General features: G+C 36.0%; 4 protein-coding genes and 2 long non-coding RNA genes across 8 annotated transcripts; 2 read left to right on the top strand and 4 right to left on the bottom strand.

Moving 5' to 3' along the window:
• The first annotated feature begins 1,279 nt into the window (after positions 1-1,279).
• On the top strand, positions 1,280-2,161 carry LOC116123459. The gene is made up of 3 exons (XR_004127027.1): positions 1,280-1,347; positions 1,467-1,577; positions 1,739-2,161. It is a non-coding gene; the product is annotated as an uncharacterized LOC116123459 (long non-coding RNA).
• On the bottom strand, positions 1,393-4,618 carry LOC116123458 (protein FAR1-RELATED SEQUENCE 5-like). 3 transcript variants are annotated; one of them, XM_031409235.1, is made up of 2 exons: positions 2,498-4,618; positions 1,393-1,861 (listed from the first exon to the last, which is right to left on the bottom strand). In XM_031409235.1, the coding sequence occupies exon 1, from the start codon at positions 4,519-4,521 to the stop codon at positions 2,671-2,673; it is 1,851 nt and encodes a 616-aa protein (XP_031265095.1). In that variant the 5' UTR covers positions 4,522-4,618; the 3' UTR covers positions 1,393-1,861; positions 2,498-2,670. The 3 variants fall into 3 exon arrangements, with proteins under 3 accessions (XP_031265095.1, XP_031265096.1, XP_031265094.1); XM_031409236.1 differs by having other exon boundaries at positions 1,781-1,904; XM_031409234.1 differs by lacking the exon at positions 1,393-1,861 and adding an exon at positions 2,000-2,082.
• A 1,933-nt stretch (positions 4,619-6,551) lies between these two features.
• On the bottom strand, positions 6,552-7,417 carry LOC116123448. Its single transcript, XM_031409226.1, has one exon. The coding sequence runs from the start codon at positions 7,296-7,298 to the stop codon at positions 6,654-6,656; it is 645 nt and encodes a 214-aa protein (XP_031265086.1). The 5' UTR covers positions 7,299-7,417; the 3' UTR covers positions 6,552-6,653.
• A 273-nt stretch (positions 7,418-7,690) lies between these two features.
• Positions 7,691-11,648, bottom strand: LOC116123335 (cystinosin homolog). The gene is made up of 8 exons (XM_031409126.1): positions 11,421-11,648; positions 11,199-11,331; positions 10,980-11,069; positions 10,748-10,872; positions 9,773-9,815; positions 8,563-8,680; positions 8,411-8,460; positions 7,691-8,040 (listed from the first exon to the last, which is right to left on the bottom strand). The coding sequence occupies exons 1-8, from the start codon at positions 11,537-11,539 to the stop codon at positions 7,888-7,890; spliced, it is 831 nt and encodes a 276-aa protein (XP_031264986.1). The 5' UTR covers positions 11,540-11,648; the 3' UTR covers positions 7,691-7,887.
• A 1,332-nt stretch (positions 11,649-12,980) lies between these two features.
• On the bottom strand, positions 12,981-15,875 carry LOC116123371 (receptor kinase-like protein Xa21). The gene is made up of 4 exons (XM_031409149.1): positions 15,773-15,875; positions 15,483-15,713; positions 13,398-15,398; positions 12,981-13,321 (listed from the first exon to the last, which is right to left on the bottom strand). The coding sequence occupies exons 1-4, from the start codon at positions 15,873-15,875 to the stop codon at positions 12,981-12,983; spliced, it is 2,676 nt and encodes an 891-aa protein (XP_031265009.1).
• A 3,044-nt stretch (positions 15,876-18,919) lies between these two features.
• Positions 18,920-19,620, top strand: LOC116123341. The gene is made up of 3 exons (XR_004127023.1): positions 18,920-19,016; positions 19,443-19,510; positions 19,596-19,620. It is a non-coding gene; the product is annotated as an uncharacterized LOC116123341 (long non-coding RNA).
• Positions 19,621-27,984: the final 8,364 nt, after the last annotated feature.

Genomic DNA, 27,984 nt, shown 5'->3' with positions numbered 1-27,984 from the left:
TGGTATTAGGAAAAATCTGTAATAAAGGCTCAAAATGCCCCTTATCCTTTAATTTTGTTATTCAATGTTAAATACACCCATTATTCTTTATAAAAATTAAAAAAATAATAGCACATCCGAGTCAGACTTTAGATACTTCCTCAAGTTAGCAGTAAAACATTCACATAGTTGTGCCCTTCTTATATCAGCGCAAAATATATGCCTTCTGTATGCTGTGGCCCACTTCTCTCTACTTTAATATCTCATTCAACCACTCATTTTCCCAGAGACCATAAACATCCAGCATAACCTTCCATGCATGGATGAAGTCCTCTTCCTCCTCATGATCAAAGAAGCAACTACATAAATCATTTTTAAGCAATCTGAGCTCACAAACATGTGGTGTAGCTGTTTAAGAGCCTTTTGTACATGTGCCAAACACATTTCGATGAAGTGTTCCAGGCAATGCGAAAGCAATCGCTTCAGCCAGTACTGCATCTTGATCGTGAGGATGTTTTTGGCCTTTTCCTAGACTCACCTCTACGAAAGTTTGAAACAACCACTTGAAAGACTCGACAGTGTCATCATACAATATTGCACCACCAAAGATCACCATTTGCTTTTCGTGCAAGATGGCACTTCCTCCCTACAGAGTAAGAAATTCTGATAAAAGGGAATGTTTCAAAGTAGTTTGTGGTGTTCATGGTGATTTCATAATTTAGTAAACCAAAATTACTTAGCATCTTTATGTGACAGGTGGAAATTGATAAATTCCATCTTCTCTAGGAAACCAACAAAGCCTTGAGTAGAATGTTCTGAACTTATTTGCCCACCATATGAGCCAAAATGTTGCTGATTTGAATATGAGATAATATCTAATAAGCTCAATATGAAGCTTAGGTGACCAAGGATTGTACCCAATTCTTAGCATAGTTTGTATACTTAAGCTCATAAGGCTGCAAGGGATCACTTGAGTTGTGTGACCATAATCTTTCTTAACATTTCATCAGTAAAATTCATAAACAATGGTCCCAGGAGCTGATACAGTGGCATTTGCCACTTAATTTGAAGGGACTTAAAGTCCTGATTATTGTTTTTTTATGCCAGTTGTTCAAAGTTTTTGAGTGCCTGCAGAAACAAATTGCAATCTCCAAATTCATCTACACCTTTTCGTTTTAGGACTGAAGAAAGAGCTGCAAAGAGAAAGGAGGCAAGGCTTTGAACAATTAATGATTTCCACTCTAATTCACTCTGCCATAATATTGTGGTTAATCTTTTGTGCACTTTGTATTTTTCTCTTTCCAGAAGCTAGAAGAGAAATTTAATGCCAGTCAAGCACAAAAAATCCAGCAGCAAGCAACACTTAAGGTTGTATCTTTTTGCCAAGCATATTTTAAATTTGAATAACTTACTTTCATATTTCATTATTGAATTGAGGCATAGTTCATATCAATACATGACAGCCACTGATCCTTCTGTTTGAGCAGGAGAAAGCAGAAACAGAACTCAGAAAACTGCGACAAAGCCTTTGCTTCAAGGCCAGGCCACTGCCAAATTTCTATAAAGAAAGATCAGCATCTAAGAATGAGATTAAAAAGGTACATTCTGTCAAGACATTTTGAGAGCATTCCGCTTCATATATTTCCACCGCATTGACATAAAACTTATCTGTAAAGTATGCCTTCCCTAGTTTTGTCATTCGGCTCAGAAGGTAAATTGATGCAATTTTTCTTCTTTTGATTCTCCTCCTCTCTTACAGGTTCCACTGACACAACCTCAGTCACCGAAGGCAGGAAGAAGTTCCACACCCGGCACAGTCCAGAGCAAACTCTCCCAACCTTCTCAAAAGCCTTCAACCAAGAACATCGACTCCAATGGATTACTGGCAAAGAAAAGTCACAAATCTCATTCTCTCAATTCAAGACCTGCAAGGCTTACTCATGAGAATACATCTCCAAATATTCAGCAAGAGTAAGCAAAACCATTCAAGTATCATGTTCCTAGGGAATCAAATTATTGTTGAGCAATGTCGTGCTGCTGAATGAATAAGTTGAGTTTTCACGACGCATGAGACCATTGGCTACAAATCGTCACAATCATGTTCTGTATGCAGAGTTTTTCCTGTAATTAGTCTTTACTAGCTTCAGCTATTGTAAAAATCCATGCAAAATTGTTGAGCTTATGTTTTTAAGTGCTGAAAGCCACAATTTTTTGTTTAAATTTGAACAGCCCATTTACTTCAATATACAGATGATGGTAAATATGGTAGATTAAACCATCATTATGCGGTTTATGCTACTACTAATAATCAACCTCTATGGCAAATCCAACAAAATATTGATGGGAAATTGTGCGTGTGAGTAAGAGCAAAGAATAAAGAGTAAAAACAAAGCAAAACAAAAAGGAGCAAGAAAACAGAGGGAAAGTAATGAGTTTCACATTCTTTTATGCCATGTAACAGTAAGTGCGAGATAAAAATCAAACAGGTAATTTACAATATATCTACAAAAATACTCACCTTACTGCTCTCTCTTTATATGAATCTGTTTAAGGAGCAAATCGAAAAATGCTTCCTCACGTGCAGAATCCATTGCTAACATCCCATCTTTTAAAATCAGAGATCTTAACATCAGCTCCCATAAGCCAACTCGCAGTCGATGTCATGTGATACACCCAACTATGTATAGAATTTCAAACCCTTGCATCTCTTGTCCACCTCTTTAAGATATAATGGTCGGGTAGAATTTTGATATTTCTATAGTCAAGCACTTTTAATGCATGACTGCACAAAACTCCCATATACTCAAATTTCATACAGCTGCACATAACTGTCTCATCAGACAAGTTATAAATCACTGTATACTCTCGTAGTTGACCATAGAAGCTCACTTTATACTCAAACAATGAGCCACTCCCAGTGCACTGGTTAATGACAATATTCAGACATGCTTCATATTCTTGTTGAAACAGTTCAAATATCTTTGGTGTGTAAACATCCCTTGCATGCTTCAAGAGAATCACATCCCCCATTAGTTTTGGCATGTGTTGGTTCATATCATAATTAGCTTCTAATTCTTTGTAGTGCCAATCATTCACCATTTTCCCAAGTTGCTTGAAAAATAATAGCACATCCGAGTCAGACTTTAGATACTTCCTCAAGTTAGCAGTAAAACATTCACATAGTTGTGCCCTTCTTATATCAGCGCAAAATATATGCCTTCTGTATGCTGTGGCCCACTTCTCTCTATCTTTAAATATCTCATTCAACCACTCATTTTCCCAGAGACCATAAACATCCAGCATAACCTTCCATGCATGGATGAAGTCCTCTTCCTCCTCTTGATCAAAGAAGCAACTACATAAATCATTTTTAAAGCAATCTGAGCTCACAAACATGTGGTGTAGCTGTTTAAGAGCCTTTTGGTACATGTGCCAAACACATATTCGATGAAGTGTTCCAGGCAATGCGAAAGCAATCGCTTCAGCCAGTACTGCATCTTGATCGGTGAGGATTGTTTTTGGCCTTTTCCTAGACATCACCTCTACGAAAGTTTGAAACAACCACTTGAAAGACTCGACAGTGTCATCATACAATATTGCACCACCAAAGATCACCATTTGCTTATGATGGTTCACCCCAATGAAAGGTGAAAATGGTCGACCATCTTTGACAACTTTGTAGGTTGTATCAAAGCAAACCACATCGCCGAAGTCACTATAATCCACTACCATCTTTGAATCAGCCCAAAATATATTAGTTATTTGATCTTCAGCATCAAGTTGCATAACATAGATGAAAGATGGATTTTTCAATTGCTTGCTTCGAAAATATTGCTGTATCCTTTCTACTTCACCCTCTTTCATTTCTCTTGTATGTTTAAAAGAAAGTTTACTTTTGTAATCTATGGGATTATATCCATGCTCGTCTCCAACTGTGTTGTGTGGTAACTCAAAGGTTGATTTTGGCTGTATTGTAAACACATTTTGTACGTTTCCTTTAGCAACTTGGGACACAGCTAACCTCTTTTGTGATCTTAACATGCGCACTCGACATGCAGCGACAAGGTCATGATTGTGCTTTTCTTCAAAATGCGTAACACGATATTTACCATCAGATTGACGAGAAATCACCAATTGTGCCAAACAACCAATTCTGGTTTCCTTTCGAGATCTCTTCACATTCAAATCCCGCTTGTCTTTTTGCCGATAACCTTCCCTAAAGCAAGTAAACCTCCTAGATGCCACAGCACCATCTATTTTGCTCCTATTTACATAATCTTTTCGAACACTAAAACCTACCTGTCCAGCATATGCATTATAAAACTCATATGCATGATCTTCTGAGTCAAACCCCATTCCAAGTTTTGGTTTTCCATCCATCCTAGAACTATTAATTAAGTCAGCTTCAACTGCTTGAGCAAAGGTTAATCTCTTCTGCGAAGGTAACATATGAGTTGTACTTTGTGTCACAAACTCATGATTGTGTTTTGTTTCAAAATGGGTAACACGGAACCTTCCATTAGGCTGTCGTGCAATAGTCATATGTGCCAAGCAACCTGTCCTTGTTTCCTGCTGAGACTTCCTGACATTCACATTATGCTTCGCTGGCCGATAACCTTGTCTATAACAAGTGTATCTCCTGGACATAACGGCACCATTTATCCTACTTTTATTCACAAAATCTTTCCTGATGCTGAATCCCTCCAACACAGCATATCTACTGTAACATTTGTATGCATGATCTTCTGATTCAAACTCCATGCCAACTTTCGGTATCACAAATGTAACTTCCTCATCTTTTACAAGTATCCCTGCCCCAGATGCAGTCATAGAGGTAACTCTTGGACTTTGAGATTCCTGCTCACCATCAACATCCATCTCACACTTGTTGGAAGAGGAAACTCGTAGAGTCTGGCACTCCTCATTATTAATATCCCCCATACTTTTATCAATGGAAAAAACACTTGGGGTCTGACAATCACGCTCACTATCAGTACTTTCACTGCTAGTTTCCACAGTGGAATCCTTTTGGCTTTCCCTCTCCTGCCCCACATCTATGTTCACCCTAAGCAATTTCTGAAGTTCAACTTTTACATCCTCTTCGGGTTGATGACTTGACACATCAGCTTCTCTACAATCCATCAACCTTCATTCCAAGAAGAAAACGGAAGCCATGAGTACCAAGTAAAAAAGTAACCACTGTTCACAATGAGTAACTCTATAGCAACATTTAAGTAAGACAAACAAAAGATAATCTATAACTACTTATTAAAGCAACTGAAAAACTGAAACACGAGTAAAATGCTCAAGTATGAGCTTGAAAATGCTTAATTAAAAAATTATTAAACAAAAAACTGCAATCACTTCTCTTTTCGAGCACAATTCTAAGAAACTAACAGTTCCTTCCAAATTTTACAGCAGATACAACACTAAAATGCCAAACCCCACAAGCTGATCACTACATATCTCGTGTTTCTTAACTTCATATTCAAAATTAAACACTTAATCTTCAACTCCTAAATAATTCTTGAAGTGAACATACCCTCTTCAGCATATGCAATTACAAAGAAATTAAGCAATTTACATAACACTTCTCAACACTGTAAGGACAGAAGAAGAATGGGAAAAGTTAAGGTGTTAAGAGGGTGCAAACCTTGTGATGATCAAGCAGAAATCAACGGACAGGATCTTCTGATTTTCAGTTGGGTGAAATGGCGGGAGCGATTATAACACTGTGAAAAGAGGAACCGGATGAACTGTAGAGATTTAGGGCTTTTCTTTTTAGTTGAGTTGCAAAAACGAAGATAGAGAGGAAAGACAGGTGTCAGATTCTGACGTGGGTTGCGTTCGATGAAATGCTTGACGTGGCTATTTACTATTGGTTAACTGGACTCTACCACATGTTGCCACTTGGATGGTAGTTTTGGATTTTTCAAAGGTAAAATAAAATAGGGGGATTATTAATTTATTACTCTAAACCCCCGAGGTTTCTCTGATATACTCTAAACCCTGGGGGTATGGTTGTGGTATTAGGAAAAATCTGTAATAAAGGCTCAAAATGCCCCTTATCCTTTAATTTTGTTCTTCACTGTTAAATACACCCATTATTCTTTATAAAAATTAACAAACAAAATACAAAAAAAAAAAAAAAAATTTAAATTAAATTAAATTAAATTCCTAAATAAAAATTAAAAATTAAAAATTTGAATACCCATAACCCCCGTCATTGGGTCATTCTATATTCTTTTATTGGATTATCTTAGTTAATTAATATTATACATACTTATAGTAAATATGATAAACATCTCAACAGATGAGGAATAATACAAAATAAATGGTGTTATGTTAGTTTAACGATCAATTATTGTTGTTGTCGATAGCAACGTCAATCAATTACAATTTTATAAAATTGGATTTTAAATTAATTTCATTTTTTTTCTTATATTATTTTCTAATTTTAACAAGGCTTTTTATATGTGGAAGTTAAGAATCACAATAATAATGAACCAAACCAATTAGAAATGAGTTAGTTAAAGAAACTAGTGCCTTGTGCTTCAAGGGTCGTTGATCAATTGAAGGGCAAAGGATATATACAATGATCTTCAAGAGATTAGAACACATGTACAGTCATAATAATAACGTAGATTATTCACATTTAAATTATAATAAAAACATTACAAATCTAAATCTGCAATCACATCTCCCAACACACACCAACCTTCATCTCCCTCAATTCCCTCAAAAATCATACCCACATCAAAGAAACTCATAATACTACCCTCCTCTTCATAATCATCATTAACTTCTGCAACTTCTACGGTCTCATCCCTTCTCGTTTCAGGCCAAAATTGTTCCATTGAAACGTCATGACGTTGACCATCATATTTATCATCAACATCATCATCATCATCTTCTTCTTCATCCACATACTGATTATCCAGATCATTCAATATCCCCGTCGCAGAAAACCCAGAATAATTCACGCCGGCTTGCCCGTCCACCATCCGCCAAGTGAGCGACTTATGATTGGAGACCGAAACTGAATCTCGTGAGATAAGCTTCTGGGTTCCCTTGTTCTTGCTCCTGTATCTATTTCTATAACTATAATAAACCGGGTACGAGTCGTAATAGTAACATTCTGTACACGGCTTGCCACACTTAGAGTGGTTGGTGGGTTTCGTCGACACCTTGGTAAAAAATCCGGCAGTCGGGGGCGCATCGATCTTGTTTAAGATCCGGGCATGGGGTCTAGGGTTCCATGGGGATGGTAAGAGCCCGCAGGTCCTAACCATACCGTGTTGGCGACCTTCTCCCTTCATAACGAGTGAAAAAAGAGTTGTGTGGTGAATGGAAGTTGTTTAATGTTCATTTATACAAGTTGGTTTCTTTTCAATAGGGAGAAGTTTGGAGAGCAAGGTGTTTATTTTTTTAGTCGTTGTTCGTGTGGAACAAGATAAAATATATTGACATTTCGCCTTTCTTGATGAGTGGATCGCAAAATGGACGGTTATTAATTAATTTGAATTAATTGTACTTGGCAGACGTAACATCCATGTTGGTTCCGTAGAGTCCTTAAGCGAGAGGGACTTGGTAAAAAAGCTGTCGGCTACTCGTAAAGCCTTTTATTTTCCTTTATTTTTTAGATTCTGTCTGTGCAAAAGATCCAGCAACCAGTGTCCATTGAATATCTTTGGTAACAAAGCAAAGGAAATTAATAATATGGTGAAGCTGCTTTACTATGAATACCTTTTTAAAATTACATTTTATACTTTATAGCAATTTCCAGTATCTTCTGTACAAATATTGAGAAAATCAAACAGAAGACTGTTGTGGAAACAGTGTAATTTTGTACAGTATCGTACATAGGTCTCTTCCTTGTAAATTACAATCAGTAGTGATTTGTGAGCATTACACATTTTCTAGCTCAGGGTGATCAGAATCAGAGGACTTAAGAAGTGGGTCTGAAACGTCTTTCTTGAGTTTAGGAGCGATTACTGCTTTCTTGGCCGGATATAAAAGATAATGTTGACACATGAATATGATGTCAAAGAAAACCGACACCTGCAACATAAGAATGATTAGAGGGCAGAATTTACTCACGGTTGATCATGAGATAATTCCCAGCAATGAAAGAACATTGCAAAAACGTAAATGATATGTTTCATCTACTTTTTTTCTATACTTTACGCACAAAATTAAAACTATTGTTTTTAGAAAATAATAACGCATGCATTCTAAAAGTATAAAAGATGTTTTACCTAATTACATTTTTTATAACAAAAACACCAAAAAAAACCAATGGAAAACTCCACGCCTAAGTGCTCTCACCACAGGCAAAATATCAAAAAGCTACTTGATGAATTAATGAGTCTCAAATTAAAATGGCATATAATACAAAGCTCAGTTTTTAAAAGAAGTGCACATTTCATACCAAAGATAGCAATGTCTTCCCTATATTGCCATAGAAGTTAACCCAAGAATCTGCAAAAAAAAGAAAAAAAAAATTAATTATAAGATTGAAATTAGCATTAGCAATAACATGATGCAGGTTGAAAATTATTCAGTTATTAAGGGATTGCATACTTTGATCAATAGACTGCACTATCATCTGAGTATAATTTGTACACCCTCCAACAAAATCAAGTAATATATTCCCAATGCTGAATCCATCTGTACTCTTTCGCCTAAAGTTCATCACTGCCTGTATTTTATAACATAGTTCAAAAATATTTATAAGTGGCCAATGGCTAAACAAGCAATTAACTTCAGCATATTAATCAAAATACCATGACAAACACTATGCATCTACAACTACAAATTTCTTTGAATCATGCTGTTCGTAAGGGATTGTCATCACAACAAAACCCTGGCAACTTGCCCCTTATGAACAATTTAAATATACAGTGACATTAATTATGTGAAATTTAAATATCCTATAAAAACTAAATCTGCACATTGGCATTGAAATATAGAAGCCAGTTCAATATGGATACATCATCATAACATCTGACAAAAGAAAAAAAAATTCAATCTATCCACCAACTAAAACTTTTTAAGCACAAAGATGGTATATATATGATAATATTCAAATTATGGAAAGAAAAGAATCAGTATGAACCACATCAAGTCGAAAAATGAAATTAGAAGCATTAATTGGGGTACTAAATATACAGTTGATGACACAATATGATAGGGAAATCTAGTCAGATTATGTGTTATAAATTCAGTTTCCTTATAAATATAAGATCTAGATGCAACTGAAACCATTCCTTTGCGACATAACACAGCTTAACCAGATAGCCAAATAAATTCAACAACTTACACATATGTTCAATGGATGGTGAATTCTGTTTTACAGGGAGAAAAGAATCCATGTATTATGAAGTTCAATGAGTTGAAAGACTCTTATAATTAGATGCAGCAAATAAGGCTGCACAATAATTAATTGAGTCCTCCTGTATGCATTCAGGTTGTCCTCTTTGTAGCATTTGAATGAATTCACACAGCCAAATAAACTGATTTAAGGGATCACTTCATTTCTACAATTCCTTAGATTTTTGATGTCTCCAAACTAACAACAAGCTTGTGAGCTAAAATACATAATGATGTACAACGGACTGATTCAAATTACCTTAATTTTATGTGTATAATCAAACAAGTAAAATGATAGACCTAGCCCATATGGACTTCATAGGCACATGGAAATGATGATGCATCAATAAGAATAATCATTAACAAAAATAATGCTAGCTATTCTCTAATATAAAAAGTGCTGTATGAAAGGGACTTTGACCTGGGGAATGTACTTTACAAGTGTCATAAAAACTTGAATTGAGCTGAAACAAAATTGAAGACAAAATATTAGAATTTATATAATGAGTACCACAAGAACTTCAACTGAGCTAAAATAAATTATATTTGCTAGGAATTTAGAAAGTTTAATTTCTAACCATTCCATCTATGTATTACACCACTACATAAAAGACATCAAAGTTGCTATTGATATTACTTCAATTGAAAAATATTAACTAGGGATACAGAAGAGAAAAATAGTTACAGTTGTGCAATGAGTATATTTAGGGTGGGGCAGAGGCCATTGTGGCAGTTTATGAAGCTACCCACCCCCAAATTCCCAACCAACTCCTCTTCCAACTCCTATTCGATCCTAAGAAGGAAAAATAGAGGGCAAAAATATGGTGTGAATTCCTTACATAGAATGCCATTTATCTAAGGACACATTGCTGTAGAAAGCATATTAAGGCTCAGCAGAATTTATCAGCGCTTTTCAGGTCTAAAGTAGGTCCAGGAATAAAATTCAAACTAATATCAACCGATGCACCAGTTTTTATGTTACAGCAGCGTTGCCCTTGTAACAAGCTAAACGAAACTATTTCCATGGGTGCAAATGACTAAGTTCCTCCATAAAAGTGGCATGATATAAGGAGTTAACATTTTGCAAAAACAGTGGACAGGCTTTTTAATTTCTTGAAGCATCTCAAAGCGTTAGTATAAACTAAGAAGTCTACATAACCCTACCAACCAAATAGAAACATCTTTCTTATGCTTATTCATAATTCTAATGACATTATGAAATGTCACGGATAATCCAAATAGGATTTACTTTTAAAAATGATACAGAGAGTAATACTAATTATGTACCAATTATCGCATCCTGATATAAACAACAGTATGCACCATTGTGAATGCGTATGATCTTTACATGATAATGTCCAATCCAAAGGTAGCAAAAACTCAAAGAGCAACTCACTTAAAGATGTTTAAAAGCCAAAGCCAAGAATGACTAGGCAGAGCCACGAAGAAACAAACTGCAGCAGTTAACCACACAGCAGATACAATCGTGAGAGATGTCTTAGAGACTTTTTGAACTCCACGCTGCACAAAATTCATACTATAGATTACAATAACATCTTAAGCATATGATAAACACCTCCCCGAGCATCAATTGTGACACGACCACAAATGAAAACTGAAACACTTACTTCATAGATTGCAATTTGCAACAAGGTGATCTCTGTCAACAGAACAGCATGTATAGAAAACGCCACATCATTTGCAGCCACAGGAATCATCTAGAACAAGTAAAAATCAGCTGATTTTAATACGAAATACGACGCATAATTTAAGAATTCTGAACACTCGAGAAACGGAGTAAACAGAGAAATATAAAATTTAATCAAAAACGAAGAGAGAAAAAAGACCTGATCGTAGCCGTACTTCTGAAAGTACTGTTTCTGAATAGCGGGGCTAAAGTAGAGACAGACATTGTAGATCAAGTAGGAGGAGTGCTTCGTCAAATTAAGCACCACGAAATCAAAGTTCAAACCTATAACACTAAGAAATCAAAAACACTTATTAATCAGCGTTATTGTTTTTACAATGAAAAACACAATTAAAATTTAATTGAGCGGCAAAATGTTTACCTTTTGCGGCGGAAATTTAAGATGACTTGAGGGTAGAAACTGACGGACCATGAAATGAAAGAGATCCAACCAAGAGTTTCGTAAGTGATTTCCAGCGGAATCGAATTCCACGACGCCATTTGTTTCTCTCCCGTTATTCGCTATTCCTACAATCCTACTTAACCGGAGAGAAAAAAGAAACAGATGGCCATGGCCCTGATTCGTCCTGGGGCTTTTATAATAAATCGTATTCGTGGTCGTGGCGTTGTAGTGTTGTATTTGTTCTTTTTTGTTGTCTAGATTCATTCGCCGTACACCCACATCATAAATAAACTAAAAAATTTATTGAAATTCATATGACTTCTATTAATATAACTCTTTGACAATTTATACAATTATATTATATAATATAACATAAGTGAAAAATAAGAATAAAATTATGTAATAGATTGGATAGCTTTTGAATTTCCCTAGTAATTATTAGTAGAGTAATACTACACATACATTATTTTTATATAATATTTTTCATATAATATTATATGATAAAATCTAATTAGTTAATTTAAAGTTAAAATTAAACTTTTACCTAATCATATCTTGCTACATAATATTATATGAAAAATATTATATAAAAATAATATATATGTAGTATTATTCTTATTATTAATGTTTGATTTCCCTTTAATTGTCTGAATTTTGACAAGTCACATTTTCTCTTAGTCCAGAAATGAAAGTTTTATTTTGTGCTTATGAATTTGGAGAGTAAATGACTTTTTCCCACCCAAGGTTTGCCTTAATAACCCTTTCCACCCAACGTTTGTATTCCGTTAATATCCAAAATACATTTCACTTTCTCAACTGATGTTTGAAAATTATCAAGAAACAAGGTAAGAAGTTTTTTGCAAAGTGGAGGCCGGTAAATCGAATGGTGGTGACTGATTGAATATTCGTCACCAAAATCCACAAGAAATCAGCTAAGAATAATGAATCCTAGTTTTGTAGTGGTTAACAATTGGCCAGAAATCAGATATCCGAGTGAGAGAGGTTTTATCTTTGGAGGTTAAAATAGTGATGATAGAGAAAATTTTTGTGTTTGAACTCGACTTTGGGTAGTACCAAAATATTAACTTTAGGTGAGAAAGTATTTTTTTGGGGGAAAGTGTTATTAAGCCAAACCTGGTTGGGAAAAAGTGGTTTAGTGTTATTAATTTGGCGGGTAGCACATTACTGAAGTTGTACGCCTCCCTGGACGACGTGAGAGCTGATGCAAAAAGGGAAACTTAAGTATCTGTCAATGCGAATGAATGAATGTAGACGACAATGGGGATGGGTTCGTTTATTGAAATTTCATATGGAATGGGTATATTCAGTTTTAATTTTGCAACTGGGCTCCTCCTTTTCTTGATTCCAATTTCTCCATTATCCATAGCACTCCTCTTCTTCTTATCTCTTTATCTTATCATACCTTCATACTTGGAGAAGATGGTCCATCTTCTACAAATTTCAAAATTGACGCCTACGTGATTGTGACAAATTCATTTTTATAGCTTGAATGATTTGATACATCATAACCTTTTGGTATTAGCTCAAAGTTACTCTAATTTTCACCAGTCTACTAACTACATTTTTCATGTCGATCCTTTTCTCAGGTAAATCTGCTGTGCAATCCATGGCCAAATTTAAGATACATAACAAACATTCTTCCCTTGAAGAGAAGTCCATCTCCTCTCTGCTTACCAAATCTCTGTCCACAACTTCAATAATGGAGTTATCTAATAATGACTCACCAATCCAACTCCTCAAGCACGTTTCTCCATCGAATATTTCGTCAGTTGGCCTCTTTCTTGTGAATGTTTCCATTAGTAAAATACCATAGCTGTAAACATCACATTTTCTTGACACTTTTCCTTCTCTTCCGTACTCTGCGGATGATACTACAAATTAATAAACCAATAATGGCAGAGAAAATTAAGCAAGAACAGATTAAACTACACAAACCTGGTGCCATGTAGCCAATTGTGCCAAGGGTTTGAGTAATTTGCATCACAGACTTTTCTTCATCTAAGAGTTTCGCAATGCCAAAATCACTGAGATGTGCAACCATATTTTCGTCTAACAATATATTGCTGGGTTTTAAGTCACAATGAAGTATGGGAGTTGAATAATCAAAATGGAGATATTCCAATGCTGAAGCAACGTCTATCATGATGTTCAACCTTTGAGAAAAATCCAAGAAATAGTTGTTAGAATACAAGCATTTCTCCAGGCTTCCGTTAGGCATGTACTCTAGCACCAGTGCTTTAAAATCTTTGTTTGAACAAGTGCTGATGATTTTGACGAGGTTTCGATGACGAATGCTTCTCATTACTTCACATTCACTGTCAAAACTCTTAAACGCTTCTTCAAGCTGTTGGTGAAACACCTTTATTGCAATCTCCATACCATTGGAAAGTCTTCCTTTGTAAACTGAACCAAAACTCCCAATGCCAAGTAGGTTACTTTCGCAAAATCCATCCGTTGCTTGCAGAAGTTCTTGGAAAGAAAATCTTCTCCATAGTGGTTGGAGTGAAGTATCGGCATCATTGGGCAGCTTTCTGATCCTTGTTCGATACCTTAGCAGCCCAATTATGAGAGCCAAGACGATTATTGTTAGCACAATGCTCAATGGCAAAACAATTCGTAGAAGAACTATTCTTGTCCTTGATTTCCCAAGAGTGCTAGTTTTGCACGGTGGGACTTGAAATTGGGTTGAACCGCACAATGCCAAATTCCCTACGAATGATTCAGCTGAGAAGTTTGCAAATGCTCCTCCTTCAGGAATCTGTCCTCGTAGTTTGTTGAAGGAGAAATTCAGATATTTGAGATAGATGAGTGCCTCTAATGACACGGGAATAACCCCAATGAGATTATTGTTGGACAAATCCAAGAACTTCAAGTTGGTTAAGCTGCCAAATGATTCAGGAATCGGGCCTTCTAATGTATTATATCTTAAGGAGAGTGATTGCAGATCTTTCAGACCTCCAATAGTGGTTGGTATGCCACCTGATAAATGATTCCTGGATAAATCTATTGTTGCCGCAACTTTCAAACTTCCAATATCTAATGGAAGAGAACCATTCAGAGAATTTGATGACAAGTTAATGAACAAGATGTCTTTAAGATTCCACAACGTGGAGGGTATAATGGAAGTTAACATATTGGATGCTAAAGAGAGACGTCTTATCGAAGTGAGATTACCTAAACATGCAGGTATAGATCCGGAAAACTTATTATTGCCTAAGAACAAATCAGCCAGTCTAACCAATTGACAAAGGTCATCGGGGATGGTTCCTTCTAGATTGTTATTTTGAATTCTCAAACCTTGGAGTTTTTGCAATCGACCAAATGTAGTTGGCGTTATTCCATTGAATTCATTGTGGTCTAAATATAAAGCTATTAAGTTCTTTAAGTTGCCAATTTCTTCAGGAATGTTGCCTCTAATATTGCAGTTGCCCATCTCTAAATACTCCAAGGAAACAGAAAGATTTCCTATGGACCTGGGAAGGATACCATTGAGTGGATTGATGGATAATATTAGTTTTCTTAAATTCTGACAATTTGTCAAAGAAGAAATGAAACTCAAACCTGGATCAGAAGATGTCAAGGCATTATCAGGTAAGTATAGGCTTAGAAGACTCCTTAAGTCACCAATTTTGTCAGGAATAGAGCCTGAGAAAAAATTTCTACCCAGGTCTATCATAGACAGCCTAGACATATTAGAGATGGATGCAGGAATTGTGCCGGTAAAATCATTGCCCGCCAAATAAAATCTCTCAAGTTCTGGAATTCCAGAGCCTATGGTTGATGGAAGATTTCCTGAGAGTTTATTCCCATCAAGGGCAAGTTCTTTCACTGTTGACATATTGAAGATTGAAGCCGGAAAAAGGCCACTATGGTTGTTACTTGGAAGCCCCAAAACTTCAAGTGTACGTAGATTACCGATTTCATCAGGTATCTCACCTGCAATAATATGCGAGAAAAATATTTGTGCAAATCAAAATTTGTTTGTTTATGTTAATAAGCTTTAGGATCGAAGCACCTTACCTCCGAGTTTGTTGTAGCCAAGAAGTATCCATTTAAGGTCAGTCATGTTCCCAATTTCTTTCGGTATGGCTCCGGTAAAATAATTGTACGACAACGACAAATATTGGAGTTTTTTGCACTTAGACAAAGTGGCCGGTATTTCGCCATCAAACTTGTTTATTGACAAGAGAAACAATTCCAAACTCGGAAGGTGATCGAAATAGCCGCCGGGACTTCTCCTGATAATCCATTCTGAACGAAATCAAGACTTTGTAATGAAAGCATGTTGAAAAAGATGGAAGGGAAGGAACCAGACAGCTGATTATCACTGAGATCGATCTTTTGCAGTGAAGAAACGTTGAAGATGGAAGAGGGAATGCTGCCTGAAAGCTGGTTTTTACTAAGATCAAGCATTAGCANTCTTAGTTAAGATTTAATTCTTTGTTTAATTTCAGCTTTGTTTTCTTTTTCTTTTAAAAATTGCTCCCACCAATCCAAAGATTTCGATTTCTTCAACTTGATAACATTAGGAAACTTAGTGATTTGCTACAGTCCTCGTGGGAACGATATTCTACCCATCACTTTATTACTTGAGCGACTAGTATACTTGCTAATTTTGCATGTTGTAGTAAACGCGCATCACTCGACCCATGTGGAAGAGCCGAGCTGGGTGGGACTTGGAGATAGGGTGGATCACTCACGTTGATGGCATGTTTGATGGTGGTGATATTTTGTTGTTGTTGGTTGGGGATGGTTTGAGTAATTTGTTCACGGGTGATTGATTGGTCGGCTGATAAGGGTCGTGTTTGCATGGCTGGGTTAGTTGTGTTTGTAATGGTGGGGATCGGGCCATCCATTAAGGATGATTGGAGCTGGGAAGACTGAGGGTTTGAAGCCGAGGATATGGGGTCTAAGGTCATGAGAGGTTACATGGAATTTACTGGGACACGAAAACGGTTCTCTAGTATTTGGTTAAGTGGGAAGTCAAGAGTATAGAACTATGTTACCTTTTCCCATAGGTTTTGGTTCTCAGCTCGAATGTGGGTATTCTCAGCTCAAATGTTGACATTCTCAGCTTTCAATGTTGTGACCTTCTCGATGTGTTGTTGCACTGATGCCGAGAGAGCCTCAACCTTAGCCACGAGGTTTGCTGAGGTAGTGTCTATGGTTTCAGTCATGATGCGATTCTCTATAGAGTAGGTTGCTGAACGAGAGTGGATTGCCAGAGGCCCCACAGTGGGCGTTAAACTATAGACGGTAAAATCTACAGTTACCGAAAGAGGTCTGATCCTGTGAGTTTGAGGCCACTAACAATCTGTTGAACTTGCACACAAAGAAAACAAGTGCAAAGCTTATGTAAACACTGATGTGGTGTCTGTCGTAAGCACTCCGACGCTCAAGTCAATAAGGGGAATAAGACTTATTTAGTGAAGGCTAAGGGAAAGAAGGATTACCGAAAGTTTAGTCGGAAACTAGAACTACGACATAGGTGTATAACTCTTAGGAGCTAGTAGGTGGTATCGAGATTCATTACCTAATGAGAGGCATGACCTATCTTTATATAGTGGTCATCATAGTAGGACTTTGAATCTATAATGGCAAAGTTATAGTAAATAGGAAAAACCCTGGTTTATTTGCCTTTGTAGGGTTGAGAGTCCTAATTCACATAAGATACAGGATCTTGAGTGAATTAGGATAAACCCCAAATAGGAAATAGATGTATTAGTATTTTAGTGGGATTATGGGCCCTTAAAGGATATTATGTAGCAATGGGCCTGGCCTTAGGTAGGCTAATGGTGATGCCCAATACGGAGAGAGGCCGGGTTTAGGCCGTGGGTCTAGCCCAAGACATGAACTTTGACAGAGGCCCAACCAGAATTGGGCCACGACCTTGGGCCTACATAATAGAATTACTTGCTTGGGCCTGATAAAGCTTAAGACGATTTTTGGCCCATACAAAGTTTAAATTAATAATTATTATTAAAAATTAATTTTACTTAAGACTATAATTCCTCGTTTGAAAGTTGAAAACCATAATTTCATAGATTAATCATTGGATTATTTACCTATACAGAGAAATACATAAGTGGCTTTTAAATACACTTGCTTAAATATTTCTGATACATATATCCACTCTTCAACACATTAGATTTTTTAATTTAATACTCAAATAATCAAAAGATGTTACGAATGTTTTAATAACCAATTCGGGGTAAAATCCGGTAAAGTGGTCGGCTCCTAGGTTGAACCAGTTCAATCAATTCGTTCAATCAATGATGTCATCATGATGATATAAGTAAACAAAAAAATCTTTAAACTCCTATAAAAACATTCACTTTAGGCATCACAAACCATACAAAATAATCAATCGAGAATCTTTAAAGTCCATAAAAGTATAAAAAACCAAAATTTAACTATCCAATAAAACCAAGCCACCAAACCAATAACACCTCCAACATCATATTGTCGATACTGAACAGCTTTTGTTGAATATTTTTATAAAGAGTAAACGGCTATTTCCCACCCAAGGTTTGCCTTATTGATACTTGTTCATCCAAAAAGTTTTAAAAAACCAAATTATTACCCACAATGAATTTCCGTCAGTAAATTTAGTTATAGTAAATTTAGTTATAAAGAAGGGTAAGATAGTCAAAAGTCATTTGTAAGTAAGGGTAGAATAGTTTTTTTATTTTTAAATAAAAATTTAAAATTTAAAATTTAAAATTGAAGTGGTGTGCTAAGGCGTTGACACCTATCCTACGTTGTTGAACTTAGAAAGAAAGCAAAAGAAATGATAACTTTTGCTTTTTCTGGAAGCGGCGACTTTTGGGTTTTGGCTAACGGCTTCAACTGCATTCTGGTGATTGTTTACGGCGACCGGTGAGTGTTAATGACGAGTTAGACTGGTAGGGTGGACCTGTGGTTGGCGATTTTGGAGTTTTGGGTTCATTTACAGTGTTGACGATAAGGGTTTGGGGTTGTTATTAGAGAGTTTTTTCAGCTAAGGGCTTGTTTTTTTGGCGAACGGCAATTTCTTTGGTGGCTTCCAATGACAGTTGGTCTACTGACTCATGGCTTTTGAAGTCGTTCATCGTTGAGGCGGGTAACGATAAGGTTTGCGTTTGCAAGTGGTTGAACTTGTGGAGGACTGGAAGTAGTCATCTTTTTTGGAACCTTTGTTGTTTTCGTTTACTGTAGGTTGTACGGAAAAAAATGTGGTTTTTGTTTTGTTCTTTTCGTTTGCATGACAAGAAGATTTGTTTGTTGTTTTTGTGTACATAGGGTTAGTGCTTTATGATTCTCATGGTATATTTTCAGCTTCTTTCCGGTATGGGATCACAGTCACAAAATGTTGTTCATGTCCTCGCTGCATTAAGAAATTTCACAATGTCTCAGAAGGAAAAAACTACGGATGAGCTGGTGCAGGACAAGTGCCTTCGTTACATAGAAGATGGTAAAATAGGACTTGGTGTCAGGTATTGCCTTGATTTGCGGAGTTGGTTTTGCAATCTGGATGTTCCTTCCTGTGAAGTGTGCAATGAAGTTGTACTGAAGGTTGTATTAATTGTTTCTTTGCCACTCTACTTTCCAGATCTGATTGATTTTTGTTTAGTGCAAAGTTTTATTTTTATTTTTAATTTGATTATTCCATATGATTATTTTACCCAATTTGCTTATTCGATACCCTTAAAGGAAGTTCCTTCTAGGCTGTTCTTGATGCTTTATCAAAAAACATAATTAAGTTTGTAACGCTTCCAGCTAATATAGCTTTTAGAAGGGTTAGTTGGAGGTTAAGATATATTTAAAGATATGCTCATATGCATGGTATCATAAATAAAATGTAATGCCTAGTTCTTTAAATTTATCGGAGAACTTGAGGATTTAAACATCAAACTGATGGATTAGTCATAGTTTTAAGCTAAGTTGCTGAATCATTGTTTACTGACTCCATTGATACTTTGTTCTAATAATATTTGACAGGGAGAATTGTGCCAAACCAAAGGTTGCCTCTCTTGAATTCATCACTACTGCGTGAAGAACAAAATAGGGTATAAGTCTTGACACATTCCTTTGTCTTGTGTATTGTAGAAACAGATTTCTTGAAGATGAATCTGCTAACTGAATTTGTTTCAGGGCGAAGTAGTCTGTCCAAGTTGTGCCATGCATTTTACACTTTTTTTTGCTATATTGCTGATGTTGAGCTCTTTTATGAGCCTTCGAGATGCGTATTGATTCTTCCGTATGTGTGTGAATGAATTATGCCAATTGCTTCCATAGAGGATGAAGTCTGGGTAATCATTGTTTGCTGCATGATATTGCTGAAATTTGAAATAATGGTTTTAATTGATTTTCTTGAATTTGCAGCTGTATAGGTAGTATACATAGATAATATAATTTTTCTTTTGATGGTATATCAATTTCCTTGAAGCAACTCTTTTTATCTTAATATCAAGTTTCAGCCACTTGATTTATTTATATTGATGGCAATATTCTGGTTCTGAATGCAAACTCTTCTATTTTGATTACTCTATAGTAACCTTGCTGTAAGGGTTAGGCAGAAATAATAATAACCTTTGATTGGGTAGTCAATAAGACTATATAATTATTTTGGATGGGATTGTGATTGGGTTTGGGAGTGTAGGTTAGATATGATATGATCTGAGTTGTGTGGAGTACGTTCTTTATGTTATGATGTGTTATTGAATGGAGTTATAATGATATGGTCATGCATTTGATATAATATGAGGATCCTTTTGGCTGTATAATTTGCTTATCAAACAGTAAATTAGTAAATCACAATGCAAAATTTTTGTAGAGTGCAGACATGTATTGTTATTTAAGTTGTATCGTCTGTTCCAAGCTGCACTCGTTTTAGTAGAGGTGAATTTGAGGTGGTTCTGAGTGAAAAATGACTTGTTTTTGTTGGAATTTTTTGTGTAAAGATGGTTATTAATTTGTATACCATATGTATTATAAGTTTGTGAAAATTCTGAGAGGAAGTTATTGAGTTAATCTGTTTTAGGTCATAACCATTGAACATCATCAAGGGTTTGGAGTACAGGAAGCACCAGAATTAAAGCCTCATGTTTGTTACCTGCAAGGCCACAACAGATCGAATACTGGTTATATTTTTGCTCTATGTATATACTACTGATCATAGATTTATGATGGTGGCATGTAGAGAGATGGAGACTGAATTATCATAGATTTATGATGGTAGCATGTAGAGAGATGGAGACTGAATTGGCTTTGATGGTCGTGTTTGGTTCATTATTATTATCCATATTCTGGATCTGATTTTTCAAATAATGTTTGGCACATTATTCCAGAAATATTAGCCTATTTTTTTTAATTACTTTTAGACCCCATAAGGTTATTAATTTCATTAAATACTCCTTGAAAAAAAAGTTTAAAAATTAGCAAAAACACCCTCGCGACCCATACTTGCCAGATTCCGGCAACCACCGTCGGTGGTAGCCAGAATCTATACAACGGTCTACCTGTCGACCAGAAATGGTCGGAAGTTCACCGATTTGGCCGTCAACGATAGCCAAATCTTGGCCATCGTTGACCGAAAACGACGGCCATATCTTTGGCCGTCGTTGAAGGTCAAAGATGGCCGTCGTTTTGGCCTTTTCCGGTCGTCGTGGCCACAGTAGGCTGTAGATCTGGCTTTCTCCGGCCAGATCCGTGGTGGATCTGGCCGGAAAAGGCCATAACGACGCGTTACGACACAGGTCTGACCGGTATGTGTTGTAACATGATTTTTTGGCCAGATTCTGGCGGTAGTGGCCAGAATATAGCACTGTAGGTGGTGGGGGTGTTTTTATCATCTTATATATTAAGGTGTTTAATTAAATTAGCAAACTTAAGGGTTTTTTCATAAATTTTTAAATTTTACCTCGTAATACTTTCCTATTCAACTACCCAATATTATTTCCAAAATTCTATCCAAAATAATAAATCAAACGCACCCGATATTTTTGAGTGAAAATTGTGACAATGACAATTAATTGGCTTTAATATTTTTTTAATGAGATTTGTGACAATGACAATGAAACCATTTTAAATCCATTTTGTGATTAAAATCTGCTTGTTTATTTACCCAGATTGAAGATATTTGTATTGCATTCCCAAATTTTTTTTTTTTTTTTTTTTGGGTTTTAATTCAAGGAATTGCATTGTGATTTTCAAATCTGCACTATTGCTAGGTTTTAATTGATAAAATTCATTATATAAATGTGAGTTTATTTTGCATCAAACACAGGGACAAAATGGTAATATTATTTGCTTCAAAATTTTAAAATCTCCAGGGTTATTGATCGATTGTTAGCATTAGAGACAAATTGGTAATTGACCTTTCCACATAGTTAGGGGTATTTAGTAATTACACAATTAAAAAGGGTATAGCGATAATTGGTTTCCTTGACATGACATATACTAATAAAAAAAAAAATTCCAATCAAACTGTTAAAAGGGCATTTCTATCTTTACAGTTAAAATCACTTTATTTAATAGAATTTACTAATGGAGCATAACGTTTGGGTGGTAATTTGAAATTTTTTGGATGCGAAAGTGTCATTAAGGCAAACCTTGGGTGGAAAATAATCGTTTACTCTCTTTATAAAACCACCTGCTCAACGAAACACCTTGAAACAACTGCAAACCCACAAGCAAAACATCAAATTAAAAAACAAAATCAGAACTTCAATAAACATAAAAGCTAGCATATAACAAAGCATTACTTGGTGGGGTCAAACCCAGCTCGAAAGCAAGCCTTAGTTCATTCCCCACTCGAGTAATGCTACAATTCATAACCTTTTCTTATGAACTTCATCTCACAATCCCATGTGACAGTTTTGCAATTGGTCAGTTCTATTAGTTCTCACCTATGCCTCATCTGATAAATTACATGTTGACTAATTACGAGTTGTCATAAAAAATTATGAAAGAAAGATTTTGAAAGAGATTGTGAGTGTAGTATACTGTTCCCACTCACAAGAACAGCTCCACAGCCCAACTTTTCAAATGCTCTAAAATCTTGTAATTATTGTTAGCCTTAATGGCATTACCAATAATTGAGTTCAGCAAGAAAGAGCTTCTTTATAAGCCTCAACATTTCTAGTGATTTTGTGGCTTATTGTACAAATAAAAGGCTTTTTTCAACATTTCCTTAACATCTTGAATTTTAACATCTTCCCAGTAGAGAAAGCTGTGAAACTGCTCAAATGGGTTCGTTTAAGTGAGGGTTTGTGTGGGTTCTTAGACAGTACTCGCCTAAAGAGTGAAGGTTTAGGGTTGTTCAAAGGTTGAACGAGGATTTGAGGGGTAGAATGGGGAATTTAGTAAATGATTTTTGGTTAAGGTTTTGGAAAGTGAAGGTGAGTGGAGAAAAAGCTGATGACGGCCATTGCTGAACAAGAGGAGTGATTCAAGTGAAGAGTGAAATGAAGAAGTATTCAAATGAAGAGATGGAAGAGAGAAAAATGGGTTAGGCCCAACAAAGAAGAAAAAAATTGGGGAAAACGTGTAAGAAAGTCAATTTAAGGGCTTGAAAACCTGGTAAGAATTCACCCGGTTTTACCCCACTAACCGATTGACCAACGGGTTGCTACAATGATCCTAACCAACGGTGGATCATCCAGGTGAATGCATATCCCCGATTTAGGCCAACCCATCCCAACTCAAGATGGCCGGTTCCTGATCAAACCGGTTAAACTTGCCGGTTTTTTAAACATTGGATTACTATAACCTAACGCTAAACCTGTTTTAAATCCCAGACCGGAGGACAACCTTCTACTGCCCAGGTCACGGTTCAACCGATCCAATCGGTTGGACCGGTGATGTCATCACAAACATGATAGTCAACAACTTTAAAAAAAACCTGTTTAAATCGATAATTTTGTGTAAAAAAAAACCTTTTTTATATTAATTAAATTTTTTTAGAATGGAGAATTACGATACAATTCAATTGATGCGGTACTCTACGTCTCGGGGGCAAATGTTAAATCGGGAGTTCTCAGTACAGACTAAGAGGTTATATTAATTACCTCGTTTCTTCTATCCTCAACTTTAGTTTTTCTTCATTTGTGCTTTTTACTAAACATGGAAAAAAAACCAAGACCTTGATTCTTTTTCGGTAACTTAGAAATCAGAAGTACTTTTATTTTCAGTCCAATTGTTTCATACCTGTTTTGTTTCTTGAACCAGATAATCTTGTGACGTTTGTGAATGCCGGAGGTGGGGCTATAAAGAAAAGAGATTCTAGCGTTGACTTGGACTTGGATTGCTATTTTGAAGGAGGGGAGGTTTTGAGAACAAATGAAAATATAATTGATGGTGGTGATATGCCATCCATTTATCAGTGTGCAAGATTTGGAAATTTCAGTTACCGGTTCAGAAACTTGTGTCCTGGAAACTATTTGGTCGATCTTCATTTTGCAGAAATTGTCAACACAAATGGTCCTAAAGGAATGAGGGTCTTTGATGCCTTTATGCAATAAAAAAAACAAAAAAAAAAACATTGGATTCTAAAATACATCTCACCACCACTAAATCAAAATCCCCAATTCCCTTTCAAATAACAAACCATAGCCACCGCCATTGTCTATCCTCTTCCACCACCACTCACAAGTTCACAACCCCATTGCCAATCTCAACCATCTTCTATCCTCTTCCTCTTCCACCACCACTCTCAGCCGAAATCCCCATTTCCCGCACAGCGAAATGTGAAGGAAGAGGATAAAACCACTCTCAACCGCCGCCGTCTCCTCCCTTCCCAATCAGTTGCACCACCGTCCTCTTCCTTCACAGCAAATGATGCCACTGTCCACTCCCTTTCACTGTGAGTGACGCTATCATTCTCTTCCCTCGCTGTGAGCAATGTCGTTGTCCTCTCCCCTTGCAGTGAATGACGTTGTCATGCTCTACCCTCACTATGAGCGACGCCACAACACTGCCGCTCTCTACCCCTTCTCACCTCAATTTCTGGTGAGGGAGGAAGACGTCGTCGATTTCCGACGAGGGAGTTCAGTTGCGATTTGGTGAATACTGAATGGTTGCGATTTCAGACTTAAGGAATGAAGTTGATTGCGATTTGAGTGGGATTTCAGAGAGATTTTCAAAGAGAAGTTGAGAAATCTGAGAAATTTTAGTAGAGAAACTGAGAAAGAGAAGTTGAGAAACAGAGAAAGGAAATCAATGGAATGGGCTACGCGATAGTGCGTTTACGTAGGGTTAGGGGTTTTTGAAATCATACCGGTTTATCCGCTGATCCGGTTGGACCGACGGTTCATTGACTTTATCCAGGTTTTGATCGAGTTAAAGCAGTTTAATGCATAATAACGGGTTTAATGTTGACTCGAACCAAAGACGTGACCGATTCAAGGTCCAATTGGTTGGACCGGCCGGTCTGGTTTTTAAAATAGTGCGCCTAACAAGCTATTTACTCTTCCATGTGCACTCCCATTTAATCGATTTTTTAAATAAAATAATTTGTACAACTTCCAAAGATGAATACTTAAAAAAACCCAGACTCATTTCCCTTTCTGCTTGCAGCAAATATGTTTTCCTCTTTGATCATACAACACAACAATTCCAGCCCTTTCAGATTTTGCCACATCAAGAAAATGCATAGACTACTAATAAGCCACAAGCAGTAATCAATTGAATCTTTTATCCAAGCACCATTAATGTTTAAAAGTACCAATGTTTCAATAACAATATCGGGGTTCAAAGGGTTTCCCGTGTAAATCCTCAACTACATACGCACAGAATCATCGTCATTAAAACATCACAACTTCATAGCTGAATACCCATCAAATAGCAAAGCAAAGGGAACATTTATGCACCCAACACAGCGCCTGAGGTCTTCCTGCATTCAGCAAGCATATCCATGTAGAACTGACACTTGCTGAGGTCGTTTCCAAAGTTGTTGATGCACTACAAGTAACAAAAAGAGTATTACGTCAACCAATCTCTTATTAGAATACTTTTAATGACCCAAATCATATAAATATCAAAAGACTATTCAGGAAGCACTGCAAGTGAATCTAATATAAATTATTATAAACATAATTTAGCAAGTCAATTATAGAAATTTAAAAATTAGATTTTAGATGATANATCAGTAAATCACAATGCAAAGTTGTTGTAGAGTGTAGACATTAATTGTTATTTAAGTTGTATTATTTGTTCCAAGCTGCACTCGTTTTGGTGGAGGCAAATTTGAGGTGGTTCTAAGTGAAAAATTGCTTGTTTTTTTTCTTGTTTTGGTTAGAATTTTTTTTTTTTTTTTGTGTAAAGCTGGTTAATTATTCGTATACTGTATGTGTTATAAGTTTGTGAAAATTCTGAGACGAAGTTGTTGAGTTAATCTATTTCAGGTCATAACCCTTGGAGATCATCAAGGTTTTGGAGTACAGGATGCACCAAAATTAAAGCCTCATGTTCATTAACCATGTTTGCCACCCACCACAGATCGAATACTGGTTATATTTTTGCTCTATGAATATATCACTGATCATAGATTTATGGTGGCATGTAGGGAGATGGAAACTTAATTGACTTTAATATTTTTGAATGAAAATTGTGACAATGACAATTAATTGGCTTTGATATTTTTTTTAATGAGATTTTTTACAATGACAATGAAGTGGTTTTAACTCTATTTTGTGATTAAAACTTGATTGTTTATTTACCTATATTGAAGATATTTGTATTGCATTCCCAATTGCTTTTTTTTGGGTTTCAATTCAAGGAATTATATTGTGATTTTTAAATCTGCACTCTTGCTGGGTTTTAATTGATAAAATTCATTATATAAATGTCAGCTTATTTTTGCAACAAACATAGGGACAAAATAGTAATATTAACTGCTTCAAAATTTTAAAACCTCAACGGTTATTGATTGATTTTAGCATTAGGGACAAATTGGTAATTTAATCTTTACAAATAGTTAGGGGTATTTGGTAATTACACAATTAAAAAGGGTATTATGGTAATTGGTTGCATATACTAATAAAAATTTTTATAGTCAAACCATCAAGGGCATTTTGTCTTCACAATTAAAATCATTGTATTTAACGAAATTTACTAATTGAGCATGACTTTCGGGTGGTAATTTAGTACTATGAAACTTTTTGGATGGGAAAGTGTCATTAAGGCAAATCTTGGATGGGAAATAGTCGTTTACTCTCTATAAGAGTTATTCTTACCATCTCAAAGTCTAAATTTAGTTCTTAATTAATGGTTTGGTGTTAGAGTTGATGCGAAGAGAAGACCAATTAACTTGAAAATGTAATTGAAATGGATGCTAATAAAGACTTTCTATATTCAATTGGGAAAATATATAAAAAAGATTAAAATTGTTCTTGGTTACGATATCCCTTGCCAGCCTGCATTATAAATTTCTAATAAATGTGAAAATTAATCAAACTGATAAAAGGATTTGGACTTAATCACTAGACAACAAAGGATGTCCTTATAATTAAAACGGACCTGGAGATACCATTGAGTGTTGATGGATAATATTAGTTTCTTAAATTCGACAATTGTCAAAGAAGAAATGAACTCAAACCTGGATCAGAAGATGTCAAGGCATTCAGGTAAGTATAAGGCTTTAGAAACTCCTTAATCACCATTTTGTCAGGAATAGAGCCTGAGAAAAAATTTTACCCAGGTCTAATAGACAGCCTAGACTATTTAGAGATGGATGCAGGAATTGTGCCGGTAAAATCATTGCCGCCAAATAAAATCTCTCAAGTTCTGGAATTCCAGAGCCTATGGTTGATGGAAGATTTCCTGAGAGTTTATTCCATCAAGGGCAAGTCTTTCACTGTTGACATATTGAAGATTGAAGGCCGGAAAAAGGCCACTGTGGTTGTTACTTGGAAGCCCCAAAATTCAAGTGTACTAGATTACCGATTTCATCAGTACTCACCTGCAATATATGCGAGAAAAATATTTGGCATTCAAAATTTGTTTTGTTATGTTAATAAGCTTTAGGATCGAAGACCTTACCTCCGAGTTTGTTTAGCCAAGAAGTATCCATTTAAGGCTCAGTCATGTTCCCAATTTCTTTCGTGTGTATGGCTCCGGTAAAATAATTGTACGACAAGGACAAATTTGGAGTTTTTTGCACTTAGACAAAGTGGCCGGTATTTCGCCTCAAACTTGTTTATTGACAAGAGAAACCATTCCAATCGGAAGGTGATCGAAAATACCGCCGGGACTTCTCCTGATAATCCTTATGAACGAAATCAAGATTCTGTAATGAAGCTGTTGAAAAAGATGGAAGGGAAGGACCAGACAGCTGATTATCACTGAGATCGATCTTTTGCAGGAAGAAACGTTGAAGATGGAAAGGAATGCTGCCTGAAAGCTGGTTTTTACTAAGATCAAGTTAGCAGTGAAGTTACGTTGTCTAGAGATTTTGGAATTTTCCCCACAAAGTTGTTCCCTTTCAAACTCAAGCCTTGAAGTTTCGGAAAGGACCCAAACCATAATGGGATCTCGCTTTGAT

Source organism: Pistacia vera, unplaced genomic scaffold (genome assembly GCF_008641045.1).
Source record: "Pistacia vera cultivar Batoury unplaced genomic scaffold, PisVer_v2 Contig142, whole genome shotgun sequence".
NCBI lineage: Eukaryota > Viridiplantae > Streptophyta > Magnoliopsida > Sapindales > Anacardiaceae > Pistacia > Pistacia vera.
Note: the sequence above shows the minus strand (reverse complement) of the source record. Positions and strands in the feature narration are given on the sequence as shown.

Coding starts and splice junctions, on each gene's coding strand:
- LOC116123458 (XM_031409235.1), bottom strand. CDS start 4,521: ATGACTATTGCACGACAGCCTAATGGAAGGTTCCGTGTTACCCATTTT.
- LOC116123448 (XM_031409226.1), bottom strand. CDS start 7,298: ATGAAGGGAGAAGGTCGCCAACACGGTATGGTTAGGACCTGCGGGCTC.
- LOC116123335 (XM_031409126.1), bottom strand. CDS start 11,539: ATGGCGTCGTGGAATTCGATTCCGCTGGAAATCACTTACGAAACTCTT. Junction 8,681..9,772: donor TTGTAAAGTACATTCCCCAG/GTCAAAGTCCCT, acceptor TATAAAATACAG/GCAGTGATGAACTTTAGGCG. Junction 8,461..8,562: donor AGTGCAGTCTATTGATCAAA/GTATGCAATCCC, acceptor TTTTTTTTGCAG/ATTCTTGGGTTAACTTCTAT.
- LOC116123371 (XM_031409149.1), bottom strand. CDS start 15,875: ATGCTTGATCTTAGTAAAAACCAGCTTTCAGGCAGCATTCCCTCTTCC. Junction 15,714..15,772: donor CAGTGATAATCAGCTGTCTG/GTTCCTTCCCTT, acceptor GATTTCGTTCAG/AATGGATTATCAGGAGAAGT. Junction 13,322..13,397: donor AATTGGCTACATGGCACCAG/GTTTGTGTAGTT, acceptor TATCATCCGCAG/AGTACGGAAGAGAAGGAAAA.